At 45.6% G+C, this 18,750-nt stretch overlaps 1 protein-coding gene across 4 annotated transcripts in view; it reads right to left on the reverse strand.

Annotated features, from left to right (window-relative positions):
- Positions 1-271: 271 nt before the first annotated feature.
- The window catches only part of RMND1 (required for meiotic nuclear division 1 homolog), a 43,436-nt gene continuing 24,957 nt past the window's right edge, over positions 272-18,750 (reverse strand). The window contains exons 10-12 of one of the 4 annotated variants that reach the window (XM_047734899.1): positions 17,058-17,178; positions 978-1,121; positions 272-478 (exon numbers count right to left, since the gene is read on the reverse strand). In XM_047734899.1, coding sequence (XP_047590855.1) covers positions 437-478; positions 978-1,121; positions 17,058-17,178 — 307 coding nt within the window. In that variant the 3' untranslated portion in view covers positions 272-436. Of the gene's footprint in view, positions 479-977; positions 1,122-12,866; positions 13,570-17,057; positions 17,179-18,750 lie in introns of those variants that run through there. The other 3 variants (XM_047734900.1, XM_047734901.1, XR_007128284.1) reach the window with 3 other exon arrangements.

Below are 18,750 nucleotides of genomic sequence, written 5' to 3' on the forward strand. Positions count from 1 at the left end.
AAATTAAGCCATCTGAAGTAGGTGTGTAAATTCGTTCCTATCAGTATGAACCTCTTATGTATTTATTTCAATACTGCAGAGTTTCGTCTATGGTTCTTTTAGGACTGTGACTGGGACTTCCTGGGGACAGGTGAAGGGATAGTGTCCAAAATTTTAAGACTTTTGGCTTTAATAAGTATCTTTGCCTAGATTTCCTAGGTGTTAAGCTTTCTACAGTTCTTCTAAAATGTCTTCCTTTCAAATTCTCAGTGTTAAAGACCCAAGCACCAGATTCTTCATACTTTTTATTCAAGCAGCAATACATACAGGAGCTGAAAAAGATCATCACATTGATTAAAAAATATTAGATACCAATTAAATAAGAGATTCCCCCAACAGCATTTATTTTTGATTGTAGAACTTGAATATCTTTTGCACGGATACTTTTCTCTGGTTATCACTTGATCAGAAAAAATACTCGTCCCAGTTCAAACATGACCTTAGGATGATAAGAAGTGAGATTTGTTAGTTTCATAGCAAATCACTGGTAAAAACCTAAATGATTTTTCCAAAATTGTGATTATTGAAAAATGCTCCTGAAGTCTTTCCCACATGGTAAGCTGTCCATATGTGAGGCAAAGGTTCTTGCTGCTGGGTTGTACATTACAAATGTGCAGCTAGAATATTCTCTAAATGCGATCTTCATAAATGCAACGCCTCCAAAAGTCACATGTGCATTTGCAGTATTACCACAGTCACTTGAAACTTGCCTCCCTTCCAAATAGACTTAGTAATTAGAACAAAGCCATGCTCTTTTCCACTGTCATTTTCTATGTCAAATTATCTTTATTTTCATTTTATTTTTTTTAGATTTAAAAATTTTTTTTTCTAGTTACACCCCATGTGGGGCTTGAACCCACAGTCCCGAGACCAACAGTGTCCTCCCCCACTGGCTGAGCCAGTCAGGCGCCGCTGTTTCCTTCTACGCGGCTGTCTACCTCGATGGTGATGAGGATGACAATCATCCACTCCAGGCGGAGCGCCCTCTTCTCAGTCAGGTGATTCCGCATTAGATCTGTCAGCTCCATGCAGTGCTGAAGCTTCTCGTTCATAACCTGCGTTAGGAAAACCTTAGGAAGCACCTGTATTTATATTCAAACAGGTTTAAGAACTAAGTAACGTCACATTTCAAAACTGTCCAGGTCTGAAATAGGTAAACAATTTATCCTCCCAAGTGTCGCTCCGCTCTCTCCCCCAAGGCAACCTGCCCCTGGGAACCTGCCTCCCGGGAGTCCGTCTAGAGACACTGATTCGCATAGACTGAACTGCAGGAAGTACTTCATCTATTGAAGCTCCTGCATTCTTAAGATTTGATGGAAGATGTAAAAAAAAGGTTTTGAGTCCCAGTTTCTGGTTAGCTGCCCTTGGGAGTTTAGCAGTTAAGAAAGGCAAATTTGAAACATGTTGTGGCCAAAACGCCTGAAAAGATAAAAATGATGATTACTTTCTAAAATTATTCAGGCTCTGTGCAAACCCCCAGACCGTACCATTTGGCTGGGGGCACACTTGCCACTAGTTGGCACTGCTTTTAGTGAACTGCAGAACTTTGGGGTTCCAATGCCCCACCACGTGCTAGTTGGGGCAGGGTCACAGAAAACAGAATCTTTGGCGGGCGGGGGGTTTGTTTTTCTAAAAGATTTTATTTATTTTTTTTTAAAGATTTTATTCATTTATTTTACAGATAGAAATCACAAGTAGGCAGAGAGGCAGGCAGAGAGAGAGGGAGGAAGCAGGCTCCTCGCTGAGCAGAGAGCCTGACGCGGGGCTCGATCCCAGGACCCTGAGATCATGACCTGAGCTGAAGGCAGAGGCTTTAACCCACTGAGCCACGCAGGCGCCCCTGAAAGATTTTATTTTTAAGTAACTTCTATACCCAATGTGGGGCTTGAACTCATGACCCCGAGGTCAAGAGTCGCATGCTATATAGAATGAGCAGCCAGACGCCCCAGAAAACAGTCTTTTTTTTTCTTTTTTTTTTCTTTTTTTTTAAGATAAAACTTTTTAGTGTGTGTTTTTTTTTTTTTAAAGATTTTATTTATTTATTTGTCATAGAGAGAGAAGCGAGAGTGAGCACAGGCAGACAGAATGGCAGGCAGAGGCAGAGGGAGAAGCAGGCTCCCTGCCAAGCAAGGAGCCCGATGTGGGACTCGATCCCAGGACGCTGGGATCATAACCTGAGCCGAAGGCAGCTGCTTAACCAACTGAGCCACCCAGGCGTCCCGAAAACAGTCTTTGAATTTAAGACTTGGATGTGACCACCAGTGGTTGGACCTCCTTAATCTCTGTATCTCATTTTCTTTTGAAAATTGGAAAAAGTCTGGAAACCTTTTTTTTTTTTTTTAAGATTATTTATTTATTTATTTGAGAGAGAGACAGTGAGAGAGAGCATGAGCAAGGAGAAGGTCAGAGAGAGAAGCAGACTCCCGAGGAGCCGGGAGCCCGATGTGGGACTCGATCCCGGGACTCCAGGATCATGACCTGAGCCGAAGGCAGTGGTCCAACCAACTGAGCCACCCAGGCGTCCCTGGAAACCTTTTTTAAAATAGTCTGATTCTCCCTGATTCCTTATGGGTTTGGTCTGGACATTTGAGACCATCATCACAGACTCATGTTTGGGGATTGACAGAAAGGTGCCGGTGTACCCTATGGACTGCGGCTGTGCACAGAGCCTTAAACTGCCTCAGGAGCGCCCGGGTGGCTCCTCAGTTAAGCATCTGTCTTCCACTCGGGTCATGATCTCAGGGTCCTGGGATCCAGCCCTGCGTCCTGCTCCCTGCTCAGCGGGAAGTCTGCTTCTTCCTCCCCCCGCCCCGCCCCCCCTTGTGCTCTTTCTCTTCTCCCTCTCTCTCAAATATTAAAAAAAAAGTAATAATAAACTGCTTCAATAAGGAGAACACAAGGGACCACAGTTATAAGCATATATTCACCATGTTTCCAGCCTTTATGGCCATCCTGTAGTTTGCTCTGTGCAAATGCTTACAATAGTGCCTCCTCTCCTCCTTTCTCGCCCTCCTTCCCGGTGCTCGATCTTGCTCTAGAAACATGCTCATCCGCAGGCTTCATTCTCTCTTCCAGGTGACTAAACAGACACGTTCTTCCCCACTTCTTCATCACCCGCTTTACTCTTTAGCCCTAAGCAACTGCATATTACAACTCTTCGGGAACTTGCAAATGTCTCCGAATTGGTAAATCTTAACAATTTTTCTTGGTTCTAAACCTCAGCGAACTCAGGCATTTGACAGCACCTTGAAAGGCACACTTCCTTTGGCTTTTTCTCCCCTAAGATCTAGGTTCTACCCCGGACTGCCATCTTTTCCTGTTTTTTTTCTGCCCTCTCCTATCTTTAGATGACATTTCCCAAAGTCCTGATCTTGCCTTCTTGTCTTCTAGCTCTATGCTCTGTACCGTCGCACCCACTTTGGTTTGTGTAGACACTCCCGAAACTTCGGTCACCTTGCATCCCACCATCACTGCTTCTGTGAAGTGTATGTGCTGCCTGGACTGTTATGTCATTTCCAAAAGACTGTGCTTAGTATGGTTATTTAAAAGTAAACTGTCGGGGCACCTGGGTGGCTCAGTGGGTTAAAGCCTCTGCCTTCGGCTCAGGTCATGATCCCAGGGTCCTGGGATCAAGCCCCGCATCAGGCTCTCTGCTCAGCTTGGAGCCTGCTTCCCTCTCTCTCTCTCTGCCTGCCTCTCTGCCTACTTGTGATCTCTGTCAAATAAATAAATGAAGTCTTTTAGAAAAATGCTTTAAAAAAAAAGTAAACTGTCATTGCATTAAATGGACAACAGCGTGACATAAAACAGTGTTGCCTTCAGGAAGCTGAGCCTGACGCCCAGGAAAGTGGGAGGAGCATACATTAGAGGGCCCATCAGGAGCCACTAAACCACCAAAACCAAACTGGTTCAGGGTCCAGGTGTCACCTAAATTGCGCTCTTGAACAAGTGTATGTACCCTACACTTTGGGAAAGACTTGAACGATCTCTTCTACTCCCAAATATAACTGTGTAATTCTGGTTTCTTCTTTGACTGAATTTCTACCTGCCTACAAAACATCTTACGGGTTTCCTGACCACACCTCTACTTTAATGTTTCTCAAACTAAAACTGACATCCTGTCCAAGTCTATCCCTTGTCTTGCGTTCCCTTCTCCGATCAGGTCATGCTGTTCCCAGTCACCTGGGGTGGAGATTATTTCTTCTAAGATTATTTATTTAGGGGCGCCTGGGTGGCTCAGTGGGTTAAAGCCTCCGCCTTCCGCTCAGGTCATGGTCTCAGGGTCCTGGGATCGAGCCCCGCATCGGGCTCTCTGCTCAGAGGGGAGCCTGCTTCCTCCCTCTCTCTCTGCCTGCCTCTCTGCTTCCTTGTGATCTCTCTGTCAAATAAATAAATAAAATCTTAAAAAAAAAAAGATTATTTATTTGGCAGAGAGAGGAGAGCACGCACAAGCTGGAGGAGTGGCAGGCAGAGGGAGAGAGAGAAGCAGACTCCTTGCCAAACATGGAGGGCGATGTGGGACTCGGTCCGTGACCTGAGGTGAGGGGAGACGCTTAATGGATCGAGCCACCCAGGCACCCCTGAGGTGGAGATCTTTGATCTCTAATTCCCACTCCCTACAGTTATGCCCCACGGTGGACAGTCTTGAATCTACCCCCTTCTTAGCATTCCTTAATACTACACAGGAGGTCTTCATGAAATATTACTTGTTAAGAACAGATCCACTCCCCCCGCACCCCCACTGGCATCAAGGTTCTCATTCTAAGCAGCTGGATCACGTCACTCCCCCACTCAACAGCTTTAAACATTTTAGCATCCACTGCCTTCTCGATAACATGAAACGATCCCAGATCATCTGGTCCAGTCACGCTTCAGAGGATGGCGCCCTGTGCCTTCCCAGCCTGCTCTTTCCTCGGTGCTCTGAAAGCACAGCTTCCTTATTTTAGCGCTTCCTTCATTCTGCCTCACAGCCATCTGCTGGCTGCCCAGCTCCCTTCCCCTTCCCCTCCCCCCTGCCCCCCACACTTTGGGGAATGACTCTTCCACCTGATGCGGCCAATCATGATCTCAGCACCCACCTGACACCCTCTCCAGCGCTCCCCCCGAAGCCCCAGGGTGGAAGGGGTGGCTAGAAGACCCAGAGGCTTAGCCAACCATAGCGCCCACTTCCTCCTCATATGGTTGGTCAAAGATGGACACATGTGCCAGTCCTTTGAAGCTGCCAGGCCGGGTGAAATGTAAACTTGGAAATTCCCTCTTCCCACACCCATTTCTCCCATTTCCACAGAGAAGGCCACAAGGAGGCCAACTTGGCTCAGAAAGTGGCGAGGAGAGACTGACTTATTTGGATCTGTGCGATAGACATTCCCCACTCCCACACTCTAGCCTTGTTCTCAGCCTTTCATGGTGCTAAGTAAGTTAGCTCGTTCAAACTTTTCTGTGGTGTGCAAGCAAGACAGTCCTGGTCTCCTGCTTCATTGAGCTGTAGAGTCATGCATGTTACCTGCACACACGTGAGGAGCACAAGGAAACAGGGATGGTACCACAGAGGTGGGAAATGTGGAGTAGGTGCTCAACAGGTGGGGAGTGGGCGCCTGGGTGGCTCCGTCAGTGAAGCGCCTGCCTTTGGCTCAGCTCATGATCCCAGAGTCCTGCGATGGGGTCCTGGGGTCCTGCACTGGCTCACTGCTCAGCGGGGAGCCTGCTTCTCCCTCTGTCCCTTCCCACTCCCCCTCCCCCACTCATGCTCGCTCGCTCTCTCCCACACACAAAAATAAATAAAATCTTAAAAGAGATAGGCAGGTGCCAGGAAGAAAGGGTAGGGAGCCAAGGGAAGGGGAGAGCGCCTAAGACAGGAAACAGCACAGAGGCAAAGCATGCTAGATACTTGGAAGGAAGTACCTGAAAATGAGGTTAAAAAGGTAAGTTAGTGCCAAATTGCGAGTGGAACGGTGTGACTAGGACAGGCAATAGGAACAGGATTCCATATGGAATTAATGTCGGAAATCAGCTGACCTGAAGACAGGGAGCGAAACCTAGATGACTTGGGGGGGGGGTGTCCAGTGGAATCACAGGGGTCCTTCAACGTGGAACTGGCAGGTACAAGAGCTTAAAGTGATGCGACACGAGAAGTCCTGAACTCGCCTCTGTTACAGGGAAGGGGCTGCAGGCCAAGAATGTGGGCAGCCTGTAGAAACTGCGAAAGGCAAGGAAAGAGCCTTTCCCAGCGCACAGCCTCCAGGAAGGAACGCGGCCCTGCCAACACCTTGATTTTGGCTCAGTGACTGTCAAGTCAGACTGCTGACCTACAGAGCTGTCATCCAATGCATTCAGGCTAAGCCAGGTGGGATAATTGGTTACAGCAGCAAGAGAAACTTACTGCACCGTGCTGTAACACTGGAATTTTATTCTGTAGGTAACGTGGAGACCTTCGCTCAGTCTTCAAATATTGGTTGTGTTGTGACTAGTGCTGGGTTAGGAGATGGAATGGTGAACCAGACAGACCCATCCCTGCCTTCCAGCTCAAGGGAGCAGTGGAGAGGATGCGGGGTGGGCAGTCAAGGTCTGAGAATAGTCTGGGGGAGAGAAGAGGGTGAGTGACAGCAGAAGCGTCATAGGCGGAGGTCTGAAGGCAGGGGTCAGTATGGTAATCCCCCCAGTTTCACCAGCCCACGGCTGATCGTACAGACTTTCCGGAAATATCTGTCAATGAACGAAGCACACGGAGGAGAAAATGAAAGGATGGTGTGACTGGACATGGAGGGTGATGGAGAAAGAGGAAACCACCAGGCCTTTCGGTTTTCTGGTTGACTGACAGATGGAGGGGACTAATGGTCCTGCTACAAGCTGAAATGGAGACTAGAGGTTCAGTGTTTTCTGGGAGACTACCATGGGCTTCATTTTGAAATCGTAATCACCGATTAATTGTACAAATATTTACTGAGCCATGTGCTCTGTGTGAGGCCTTGCCAAGAACTGGGAAGATAACAGGGAAGAAAATAATCCTGGTCTCTGATCTCAGGGAGCCGACCTTCTAGTGTGGAGTGACACAGAGCACTGACTCTCAAAGGGACGCTAGGAGATAGGTCACTGCAGAAGGCGTGAGATCTGGTAGGGAACGGAAAACACCTGGAAGGCAAGCAGAGACCTGAGGTTAGAGATACTCAGTTGAAAATCATCCGGAAAACACAGACCCGAAGAGGAGAGCTGATGGGGCAGGCAGTAGGAGAAGCAGCCGGGACAGAACTTTGGAGACACTCACAGAGAAGGTGCAGCGAGGGACGCCCCCCTGCCTGGCTCTTCTGCCCCAACTGCCCTGCTGTGCCTCCCCTCTCATCTTTTCTAGTCCATCTCTTAATTATCAAATGAAATGACTTGACCTCCACCCTCCACGTCTTGGGACTCCTTTGAGCATATCTCATGCCTAATACTCTAATTTTTCTCCAGATTCCTTTCTCTGGGGAAAAAGAAAACCAACCAAACAAATGGAACAAGGAACAGCTTTCTCCTGGCATTTCTACTAACCCTCCTTGTTCCGGGCGTCTTCTTGTTAGATGGTAAAGCTTGCCGAAGGGCGGCACCAGCTCTTTTCTTTTGTATCCCTTACAACCCCAGTGTTGTGTTGAGCACCCTAAGGCAGGCTAAATTCTTTTAACTTCTTCTAAATAATCTTCACATAACCCAACTAGTCTTAACTGCCTTCAGCGTGATAAGAAAATACTCTGAGAGGCGCTTGGGTGGCTCAGTCCTATGAGCATCTGCCTTTGGCTTGGGTCACGATCCCAGGGTCCTGGGATTGAGCCCTTCCTCGGGCTCCCTGCTCAGTGGGGAGTCTGCTCCCCCCGCCCCCCGCCACCCTGCTTATGCTCTCTCTCGCTCTCAAATAAACAAAATCTTTAAAAAAAAAAAAAGGAACATACTCTGAGAAACATAGTCTGGGAACTTCTAAGTATGCTTGGTAACTTGTGGAAGATTTAACACCAAAAAAATGGCTCAGAGTGGGCCTGGGAAATGAAAAACAATTAGCTGTAATGACCCAATCAAGCCATGAAGGTGACGAGAGTAATGATAATTGGGCACCCTGCTACAGGGGAGGCAAATTCAGTGGGATGTGAGAAGACTTCCATAAAAATTGTCAGCTACCCAAGGAATTCTGATCAGCGTAAGTTTGAGTTGTTTTGTAATGAGTTTTCAGAAACAGAATGTCCAAATCCATTAGATAAAGTGAAATGTGGTCTAAACCCATGTGGCCATCATGCCCAGCAGCCATTTACGCACTACAGGTCCCAATCCACATCTCTTGCCCTCTGGGTCCATGAGCCAAATAATCCCTCCACTCTGGTGTGCCCATCATATATTTAGATATTTAGGGGCAAAGTAGCTTCTATCCCTTTTGCTGCTGTGTTTTTCGGAAGGAGAGGGGGAAATCCCACGAGTGTAGGTCCAATTTCCTGTAAGTCCCTTTCCCCCTAATACATTGCTACTTCTACTTTTAGCTATCTTGCCCCAGTTCCTAACATAGAATCCAATAAAGATGTGGTAGAAATATATAATTTATAAAGATAATTAAAATCAATCTTGAATTTTAGCTCCAAAAGAAAAAATGAAGTGGAGTTTCAGGGACTGTTGGTATTATGGAATTAAAGTTTGTGTCCCCCTTAAATTCTTACAGTGAAACTCTAATCCCGAAGGTGATAGTATCTGGAGATGGGGCATTTGGGAGGCAATCAGGTGTAGGTGGGGTCATGAGGGCAGGGTTAGCATCCTTACAGGGAGAGGAGGGGACAGGAGACAGCATTCTCTCTCCTGTCATGCCAGGGCACAGTGAGAAGGTGGTGGTCTATGAACCGGAAGAAGGCCCTCGCCAGGAACCGGGTCTGCACACGTCATCACAACACGAAGATGCAGCCTGTAAGCGCTGCACTTGAGGGATATGCACAGAAAGCTCCAGAGGCAGAGGCACAGACCTGATGGGGCAACCTTTCCAAGGACGGGACATTTGGGCTCATCTGGCAAAATGCAACCAGGGATGGTCCTGGCCCAAAGGTACCAAGTGAATTGAATCACATCAACTTGAAAGAACATAAACTACAGATTATCTGTGATGGTGTGAAATTTTAAAAGACCCTTGTTTTTATCCTGATTAACTGCAATGGACGCATCCTCGCACTGTACTCAGTTGAGGACTGAGGAGCCAGGAGGACTGTCATTCAATCTATAGAGTTCATATGAGATTTAAAAAAACAAAAAACCAAAAAACACAAAACTGCCACAGAACTGACTTGTTCCGGGGCTTTCCCGGTCTGGGGACTGACTGGACCCCACCGCGCCAGCTCTTTGGGCTGCACAGTCACCTTTCAATGGCGTCTCAGCTGGAGGTGCCCCTCCTGGGTTAGCAGAGTGATGAGCCGCGGCACTTTCTGCAGGTTTCCCTTCCTCCTCAGCAGTTGGTTCCCGTCCCGCTAGCTGATGATTTCATTGACTTCATCTTCACTATTGGTCCTGCTCTGACATGTCTCATCTTCAACTCTGGCTTTCCTGCTAGATGTAGCGCTCCCGTTGAGTAAGTTCTTGAAAGACGTCCTTGTCTTTATACTTCTCCTCTGAACCATACCCTCAGTCCGCCTTCAGAATTGGTCATTGTCCTCTTTTATCTCCTTTCGTGTAGTCTCGTCCACAAGGGACAAGCGAAGGGCATCAGCATCACGGAACCATAACTTGAGGGAAGACAGGATGGGCTGGGGAAGCAGCTGGTTATTTGGGTTTCTGCCCAGCTACTTTCACGGACTCGATTAGGCACAGCACGCTGATTAGCGGAAGAGGTAGGGAAGGTCTGCTGCTGCGTGGCGGCAATGACTTTGTATCTTGTCACATCGATCATGATTCCATCACGAGTCTCCATTCCATGAGAAAAAGAGACATCCAAGAGCAGTAACTCGGAGAGCTCTCCAATCCGCCCCCAGTGAATGTGTCTCATGGACACTGATGTTTTCATTTAGTCTATTACAGAATTCTCACCAGATGCTTTATTTTCAAATTAATGTTACTGAGGCGTAGTTTACGCATGATAGAATGCAGCCATTCTAAGCAGACAACTGGAAGACTTTTGACGAACAGATACCCTTGTAACTGCCCGCAGAACATTCCCCATCACCCCCAAAGTTCCCTGCTGCTCCTTCAGAAACTACAGCCCCATCCACTCACCCCCTCCCCAGCTCTAGGGAATCACGGATCTTTCTTTTTTTTTAAAGAGATTTTATTTATTTATTTGACAGAGATCACAAGTAGGCAGAGAGGCAGGCAGAGAAATAGGGGGGAAGCAGGCTCCCAGATGAGCAGAGAGCCCGATGCGGGACTCGATCCCAGGACCCTGAGATCATGACCTGAGCCGAAGGCAGAGGCTTTAACCCACTGAGCCACCCAGGCGCCCCACAGATCTACTTTCTGTACCTACAGATGTAATTGCCTTTCTAGATCCCATAAACACAACTGCACATGTGTTTGTGTCTGGATTTTTTTCACCTGGCGTGACTCTGATATTCCCCATGTTGTGGCAGGGACCAGTTGGGGCCTTACTGTTGCTGACTGCTAGTCTGCTCTGTGGATATGGCACAGTTCGTTTATCCACCACCTGCTGCTGGGTGCCGCACTGCTTCTCACTCTGGGCGATTATGAATAAAGCTGCTGCGAACATTTGTGTATGAAACACTGAGGACATACATGTGTTTTTATTTCTCCTGGGTAAAACACTTAGGAAGAAGAACTGTTGAGTCTTATAGTAAGACAATGGTTAATTTTATGAGAAACTGCCAAGCTGTGGTACCAAGTTCTAGTCCCACAGGTAATGAAGTTCTAGTGGCTCCACATCCTTACTAACCCTTGGCATTAGTCTGTTAATTTCAGCCACTCTAAGGGGTGTGTAGTGAAATCACATTGTAGTTTTAATCGCACTTCCTTGGTGAACAAGGATGTTGAACATCTTTTCATGTTCCTTTGGTCATTTGCATTATTTTCTTTTGTGAGGTGTCTGTTCAAATCTTTTGGCCGTTTATGTATTTTTACTTTAAAGATTTTATTTTATTTATTTGAGAGAGAGCACAAACAGGGGGAGGGACAGAGGGAGAAGCAGGCTCCCTGCTGAGCAAGGAGCCCAACGTGGGGCTCAATCCCAGGACCCTGGGATCATGATCTGCTTAATCTTTTTTTTTTTTTTTTTAAAGATTTTATTTATTTGACACAGAGGGAGAGATCTCAAGCAGGCAGAGAGGCAGGCAGAGAGAGAGGAGGAAGCAGGCTCCCTGCGGAGCAGAGAGCCCAATGCGGGGCTCGATTCCAGGACTCTGAGATCATGACCTGAGCCAAAGACAGAGACTTTAACCCACTGAGCCACCCAGGCACCCCTGACCTGCTAAATCTTAACTGACTGAGCCACCCAGGTGCTCCAAGCGATTGATCTTTGACCAATATAAATCAGTTCAATAATGAAGGGATAATATTTTCAACAAATGGTGTTGGAACAGTTGGATAGCTGAACTCTATCCTTTACTTCACACTCTATCCTTTAAAATGGATCAGAGAGGTGCCTGGGTGGCTCAGTGAGTTAAAGCCTCTGCCTTCAGCTAGGGTCATGATCCCAGGGTCCCAGGATTGAGTCCCACATCTGGCTCTCTGCTCAGCAGGGCAGGGAGCCTTCTTCCTCCTCTCTCTGCCTACTTGTGATCTCTGTCAAATAAATAAATAAAATCTTAAAAAAAAAAGGATCAGAGACCTAAATATTGATGTTAACACCTACTGATTGTCTTTTCTCAGTTGCTCCCACCAAGTTTGTACCTCCTGTTTGACTAAAGCTAAAATTTTAAAACTTCAAGAAGAAAGTATAGGAAAAAAACCTCATGACTTTGAGCCAGGTAAAGATTTCTTAGGACAAAAAAAAAAAAGCATGAACCTTAGAGGAAAAACTTCACAAGCTGAACTTCACCAAAACTAAAAGCTAATGCTCTTTGAAAGACACTGTTAAGAATATGAAAAAGTGGGGCGCCTGGGTGGCTCAGTCGTTAAGTGTCTGCCTTCCGCTCAGGTCAGTATCCCAGGGTCCTGGGATCAAGCCCCGCATCAGCCTTCCTGCTCAGCAGCAGGCCTGCTTCTCCCTCTCCCACTCCCCCTGCTTGTGTTCCTTCTCTCGCTGTCTCTCTGTGTCAAATAAATAAAATCTTAAAAAAAAAAAAAAAAAAGAATATGAAAAGCAAGCCACAGGCTGGGAGGACACATTCTCCGTAGACATACCTGATGAAGGACTTCTCCAGCATATATGAAGAACTGTTTCTATTCAATGTTTAAAGAACAACCCAATTTTGTAATGGGCAAAAGAAGGGTGCCTGCCTGGCTCTGTTGGGTAAGTGCCTGCCTTGCCTTCGGCTCAGGTCATGATCCTGGGGTCCTGGGATTGAGCCCCGTGTTGGGTTCCTGGCTCAGCCAGAAGGTTGCGTCTCCCTCTCTCTCTGCCTGCTGCTCCCCCTGCTTGTGCTCTCTGTCCAATAAATAAATAAAATCTTAAAAAAACAAACAAACAAACACGTATTCCTAAGTAATCTGAGGTTTTGATGCTATTGTAAATGATATATATATTTTTTAAGATTTTATTTATTTATTTGACACAGAGAGAGAGAGAGATCACAAGTACACAGAGAGGCAGGCAGAGAGAGAGGGGGAAGCAGGCTCCCTGCTGAGCAGAGAGCCCGATGCGGGGCTTGATCCCAGGACCCTGAGATCATGACCTGAGCCGAAGGCAGAGGCTTTAACCCACTGAGCCACCCAGGCGCCCCTGTAAATGATATTTAAAAATTTTTATTTTCCAACCGTTCATTGGTAGTATAAAGAAAAAGAATTATTTTTTATATAGTGACCTTGGATTTTGCAACTTTGGTAAATTCACTAATTTGTTCTAGTAGCTTTTTGGTAGATGTTTTATGACATTCTCTATACAAGATCCTGTTGTCTGTGAATAAATTTGGTTTTACTTCTTTTCATAGGAGATGTTAAATCTTGGGGCTATGATAAAGCCACTGGAGGGATTAGTGCCTTGTCTAGCTGGAACTGAATGGGGCTTTCTCCCTGGGTCCAGGGTGCCAAAGACTGGGTTAGTTAGCATCTGATTCTCCCAGCTGCTGATGGGTGATAGTGGTTACATGTCAATCCTTTCATGGAGGGACTCAATCTCAAACTGGCCTTGATACTGAAGACAGAGGATACTCAGCATAGTACACATGGCGGGGAAGAGCCTACACAGCCCTTTTGTTCTCACCGATGTTTGTCTTCTGTTTGCACTTGATCTTGGCCATGAATTAGCTGATCATCCGGTCGTCAAGGTATTCTTCACGCAAGGTGTCCTCAGTTGTAGACCTGATGTCAGTAATTCCATCTTGTACAATGAGGACAGACACATAAAGATGGCCACCTTCCAGGTGAAAGATCAGCTCATTTCTTTGGCATCAACCTTCCTGCCCAAGCCAAGTGGCAGTGGCAGTTGGCTTACTGATGATTCAGAACATGAGACCAGTGATGCTTGCTGGCAGGGCCTTTGGTGGCGTGAAGCAGGACGTCACTAACGTAACAGCACTGTGAGAACAACGCAGGTCATGGTGCTGACCAAGTAGGCTTCCAAAAATGTTCTCCACCTTTTTCAAAACCTGAAGTCTGTGTTAGGCAGACACCTAACCAAGACGCCACCCAAAGGTCCTCGTCTCTGGGCATTCATACCCTTGTGCAATCCCCTCCCTGGGACTGTGGGCTGGGCCCAGTGACTTGTTTCTAACAAAAAGAATACAGCGGAAGTGATAGGCTGTAATTGCGATTAGGTTACAAGAGACTGCGGGTCCATCTTGGTAGTGCTCTGCCCACCTTCTCTCACCTGCTCAGCCCGATGCAACGAGTTGCCATGCTGCGAGGTGCCTGCTCCCCAGAGAAGACTACGGGGCAGGGAACTGAGGGAGGCCTCTCTGGCCAACAGCTCGGGAGGAACTGAGGCTTTAGCCCAACACCCCTAGAGGAACTGAATCTTGTCAACAACACATGAGTGAACTAGGAAGTTCACCTTCCCAGCTGATCCCTGAGACCACAGAGAGAGAGAGAGAGTGAGCGAGTGGCTCCTGACCCACAGACAGTAAGACAGCAAGTGCTGTTTTAAGCCACTCAGTTTTGGAACAGTCTGTTTCACAGTGAGAGCTAACAACACAACCACAGGGTGTCCCTCAACTCCGCAACGCGTTTAGCATCCCTTCTAGAGCCTCTGGAACTTCAGCCCAGTCCACAACCACGCGAGTCCAGTGCTCTTCATGTCTGAGCAGATGTCTGGATTATCAAACCCTGTCGAGTTAGTCATTTAATATCTAAACCCATTTTGGAATCCACTGACATTTGAATCTTAGAGTATCACTGATCAATCCTCTTGCATCAGCTAAAAGCAGCACAGTTTAGGATGGGCCTCCTTCCCTGACTGCTGGCAATGACGTCTGCTCTCCGGCGCTGGAAACCGCCCATACAGGCAGTGGCGGTAACAAGGTCAGTGACAACTGCAGCTGGTACCATATAGGTCAGAGACAACTAAGGTGACTTCGATGTTGTTATTCAAGGGGAAATGTCTGGCCTTGAGGAAAATATGTAGATACCAGAGCTGCCTGATCATTCAATGAGCTATGGTGGGCTGCTGAAATTGTAAGCCATTTTTTTAAAAAGATTTTATTTGTTTGAGAGAGAGTGCACATATTCACAATCTGGGGAAAGGAGAGAGCCTAATGCAGGGCTTGATGTCACGACCCTGAGATCATGACCTGAGCTAAAATCAAGAGCTGGATGCTCAACCAACTGAGCCCTGTAAGTCATTTATTTTTGACGGGGCATGGGATGAATGTGGGGAAGCGGGAGGAAGTAAGACTGGAAAAGAGGAAAGAACATGAAGGTCCTTGTATCTGAAGCAAAAACACTTGAACATAACCCTTGAGGCAATGAGGGCAACTGGAGATACTAACTTGGGTGGGAGCCACTGAGAAAAGGCAATCAGTAGGTGTTAACATCAAGATAAATCAGATGCTGAAATGATCTGACCGGAATTTTAAAGCAGTCATCATCAAATTGCTTCAGTAAGCATATTACGAACATGCTTGAAACAAATGAAAAACAAACAAATAAACAAAAACAAACCAAAGTCCCAGCAAAGAGCTAGAAAGCGTAAGAAGAATCATAGGGAAATTTTAGAATTGTATCTTTAGACAGATAAAATAAGCAAAATAAAAAACCCAATGATGGGCTCGGCAGCCGAAGAATCTGTAAACTTGAAGACAGAATGAAGGAAGTTAGCCCATATGAACACCACAGTGGAAACAGACTACAGAACAAGTGAACAGAGCCTCACGTACATGTGGGGGTGTAAGAAAGGACGTGATGTCCACGTTATCCCATCAGAAACCGAGCAGCCCAGAACTAGACGCCACAGCATTTTTTGGGTGCTGGAAGAGAATGGTCAGTCCAGAATCCCAGAGCTGCCAGGAAGGAAGAGGAAATCAAGAGAGTCTCAGACAAAAGGACAACTAGGAGACTGTGTTTCTATGGATGTATCCTAAAGGAATACCTAAAGAATGTTCTTGAAACAGGAAGGAATCAATACAAGAAACCATGGAACATCATGAAGGAAAAAAGAACAACAGAAGAAAATATATAGGTAAATACAATAGAATTTCCTTCTCCTCTTGAGTTTTCTAAAATTATATTCGATGGTTAAAGCAAAAATTGTAACCGTGATGGAGTTCTCAATGTCTGCAGAACACGGTAAATGGCGGCGGGTAAAGGGATGTAAAGGGTAGCAGATTTCGGTACTTGATTTAACCTGGTAAAATGTCAAAATGAGTAGCCTGTGATCAGCTATGTATGTACAAAAGAATATCTAGGGAAAGCACCAAATATCTATTCAAAGAGGTTTACTAAAAATATACAGATAGATAAATCAAAATGAACTCCAAAAAATGTTTAAGTAATGCACAGGAGGGCAGGGTTTGACACGGACGACAACTTAGATGGATGGCAAGGGCATTATACTCAATGAAAAAAGTCAGTTTTAGCAGTTGCACACTGTATGACTATATTTACAGAACATTTTATGGAGATGGAGAATAGATTAGTCATGCCAGGGGTGAAGGATGATGGGGGAGGGGAGGCGAGGTGACTTCAAAGGGGCAGCTCAAGGAGATCTTTGTGGTGACAGAACAGTTCTGCATCTTGACTGCGTGGTTACGTGGACCTCAACGTAATAAAAGGTCATAGAACTACGGGCACATCATACAACGTCCATTCTGCTTCCTACCCTACAACATCCATTGTTTCCCTTCCCCCTATGGTTTACCTCCATCATGACCACCCCGACCCACTTTCATCATTCTCTTCATACCTACGTCACTCTTCACAATTTTGCTTTCATGCTTCTAATGAGTGATGGTTCTCACTGGATGGCTTCTTGCCACTTACTCTCAACGTATCTTAAAATTTTGCTCCTCCACTCCCCCGGCCCCACCTGTCTGTGTTTTGCCACCTTCCTACCTGTCACTCACAGGCAAACGTCAGTCATCCTTGACTCTTCCCTGTCCTTGACCTCCCATAAGCCAATTGCTTGATCTTAGAGAATTCTTTCTTGAATTCATTTCTATTCTCGCTGCCACCAACACAGTTCCAGGACTTGAACTTGGGTTCAAGTCTTGTTTGAGACTTGACAAGAGCTTGGTGAAGGAAGAATAGACCTCTAAAACTCTTTTTACCTAGTCTGCAGAGCAACTATCAGAATATTCTTTGATGCAATAAAGAAAAGTATTGAAAACTGTCTGCACCCAGAAGATGGGGAAGGGGAAATCCAGAGATCAGAATCAAAGTCAAACAAGATATTTCTCCAAACACATTTACTTAAAATTTCTCTTCACATCATCACACAAATTATAAGCAGAGTTGTATCTTTCTCAGTAAAAGGGCAAAGTACGTACCTTAACTCTACGAGTAATGCTAAGGAACTGACAAGTTTTATCATAAAGTTGTTCCAGGTTTTCTCTGTCCCAGTAGAAATCGGGAGTGATCAGGAAGTCTGAACTCAAGTTTATACGGTGTCTTAAAAAAAAAAACAAAAATTGTAACTTTTTAAATCTTGAATTAAAAAAATCACAGTCCCTATTTTATTTCCATTTACAAAGTATTTTATGAAAACATTTGTTAATGCTCACCTTTGTAATACTTCTGAGAAATATACAAATAAAAAGACTTAGATAAGAATTTCAAAATTTGCAACCAAATTAACTCAATCTTTAACATTAATGTTACTTAAAAAGTGTTAGGAAAAAAAAACCCGTCTCATTTTGCTTTCAATTTCTGACCATTTTCCTGTTTTCATTAACTTTTACAAATAGACATTTTTTGATGGATAGGTAATCATGTGGCTTAAAAATAAAGAAACGGTAAACTGACAAATCTCACTCCTGTCCTTATTCCCATCTTTCCCTTTCTCCCACCCACCCCAGGTAACCACTGTTCGCTTACTCTCTCTGCAAACACTGGAAAAGGAAACACACACACACGTACCTTTTTACCTAAGAGCCCTGTGCTCACTTTTAGATGAAAATTTAAGGCACAGAAGTAACACATAAACAGTTGTTCACTGTAACAAAGAAAGCCCTAGGGAAGAGCTCAGAAAATAGCAGTCAGACCTCTTACCCCAAAACAGCTTTGGGCCCCGTGAACACTTTAGTGTGTCCTTCCAGACCTGTTCTATGCATATATTCATGTGTGTGCACACACAACACATATGGGGGGTATGCATATATGGCAGGATAAAAATTAATTTTCATTTTTGTCTGTTTACACAAATTGGATCCTACCTACATAACTGGGACTTAATTTTTAACCCACTGTTGTAACTTGCCATGCTATCTATTTGGTTAGCCATGTTCCTTTTAATAACACACAGGTGCTTTTATGGTAAAGAGAAGAAAACTTAGGATAAAAACAGTAAGACACTACAGAAACTGTTCATAAGCTATACTTAGTCCTAATTTCTGCGTTTTGATAGGATTATAATCTGCCATTCTGTTGGCATTACCAAGAGAAGAGGCTAGAGACTTTCTCCCCCACTTCTTAGAGAGCTCAAGGCTTCATATGAGTTGCAGGGTGCTCCCGGGGGATGGTTTTTACTTTGTTGGCATCCTGAATCAGGGCCCCTTGGCTACAAGGAACGCACAGGTAAAGAAATCCTGGACCACTTCTCTCCGGGCCAGTCTCTAAGGGGAATGTGGGACAACAACTCTCAAACTATCTACAGCGATCCCTAGCAGCTCGTGCCACACACTTGGAGGGACAAGACGCTGAACGATCCTGTCCTGTGAAATTGTGCCAAGATTCAGGATGTTTTATCTCATAAATCCTGGGAAAATGACAAAAGTGAAAGAAACTGAACACCTTTCCATAAACTTCTTTAAAACGATACAGCGATGTACTTTGTCAGTCTTAAGACACCGTTCCTTCCCATCTCTGAAAATGGACGGCATGATGTCATACAGGTGGTGGCTGTCACTTAGTTGTCATTGCCCTGCCTTCCCTCTTGCTTTCCTTTTCTGTGTGCCCAAGAGCGAATGGTATGGAATGCACACCCGACAAAGCTCAAGGAGTTATTTCAGTGTAAGAGGTTAA

This window comes from Lutra lutra, chromosome 6 (genome assembly GCF_902655055.1).
Source record: "Lutra lutra chromosome 6, mLutLut1.2, whole genome shotgun sequence".
NCBI classification, from domain to species: domain Eukaryota; kingdom Metazoa; phylum Chordata; class Mammalia; order Carnivora; family Mustelidae; genus Lutra; species Lutra lutra.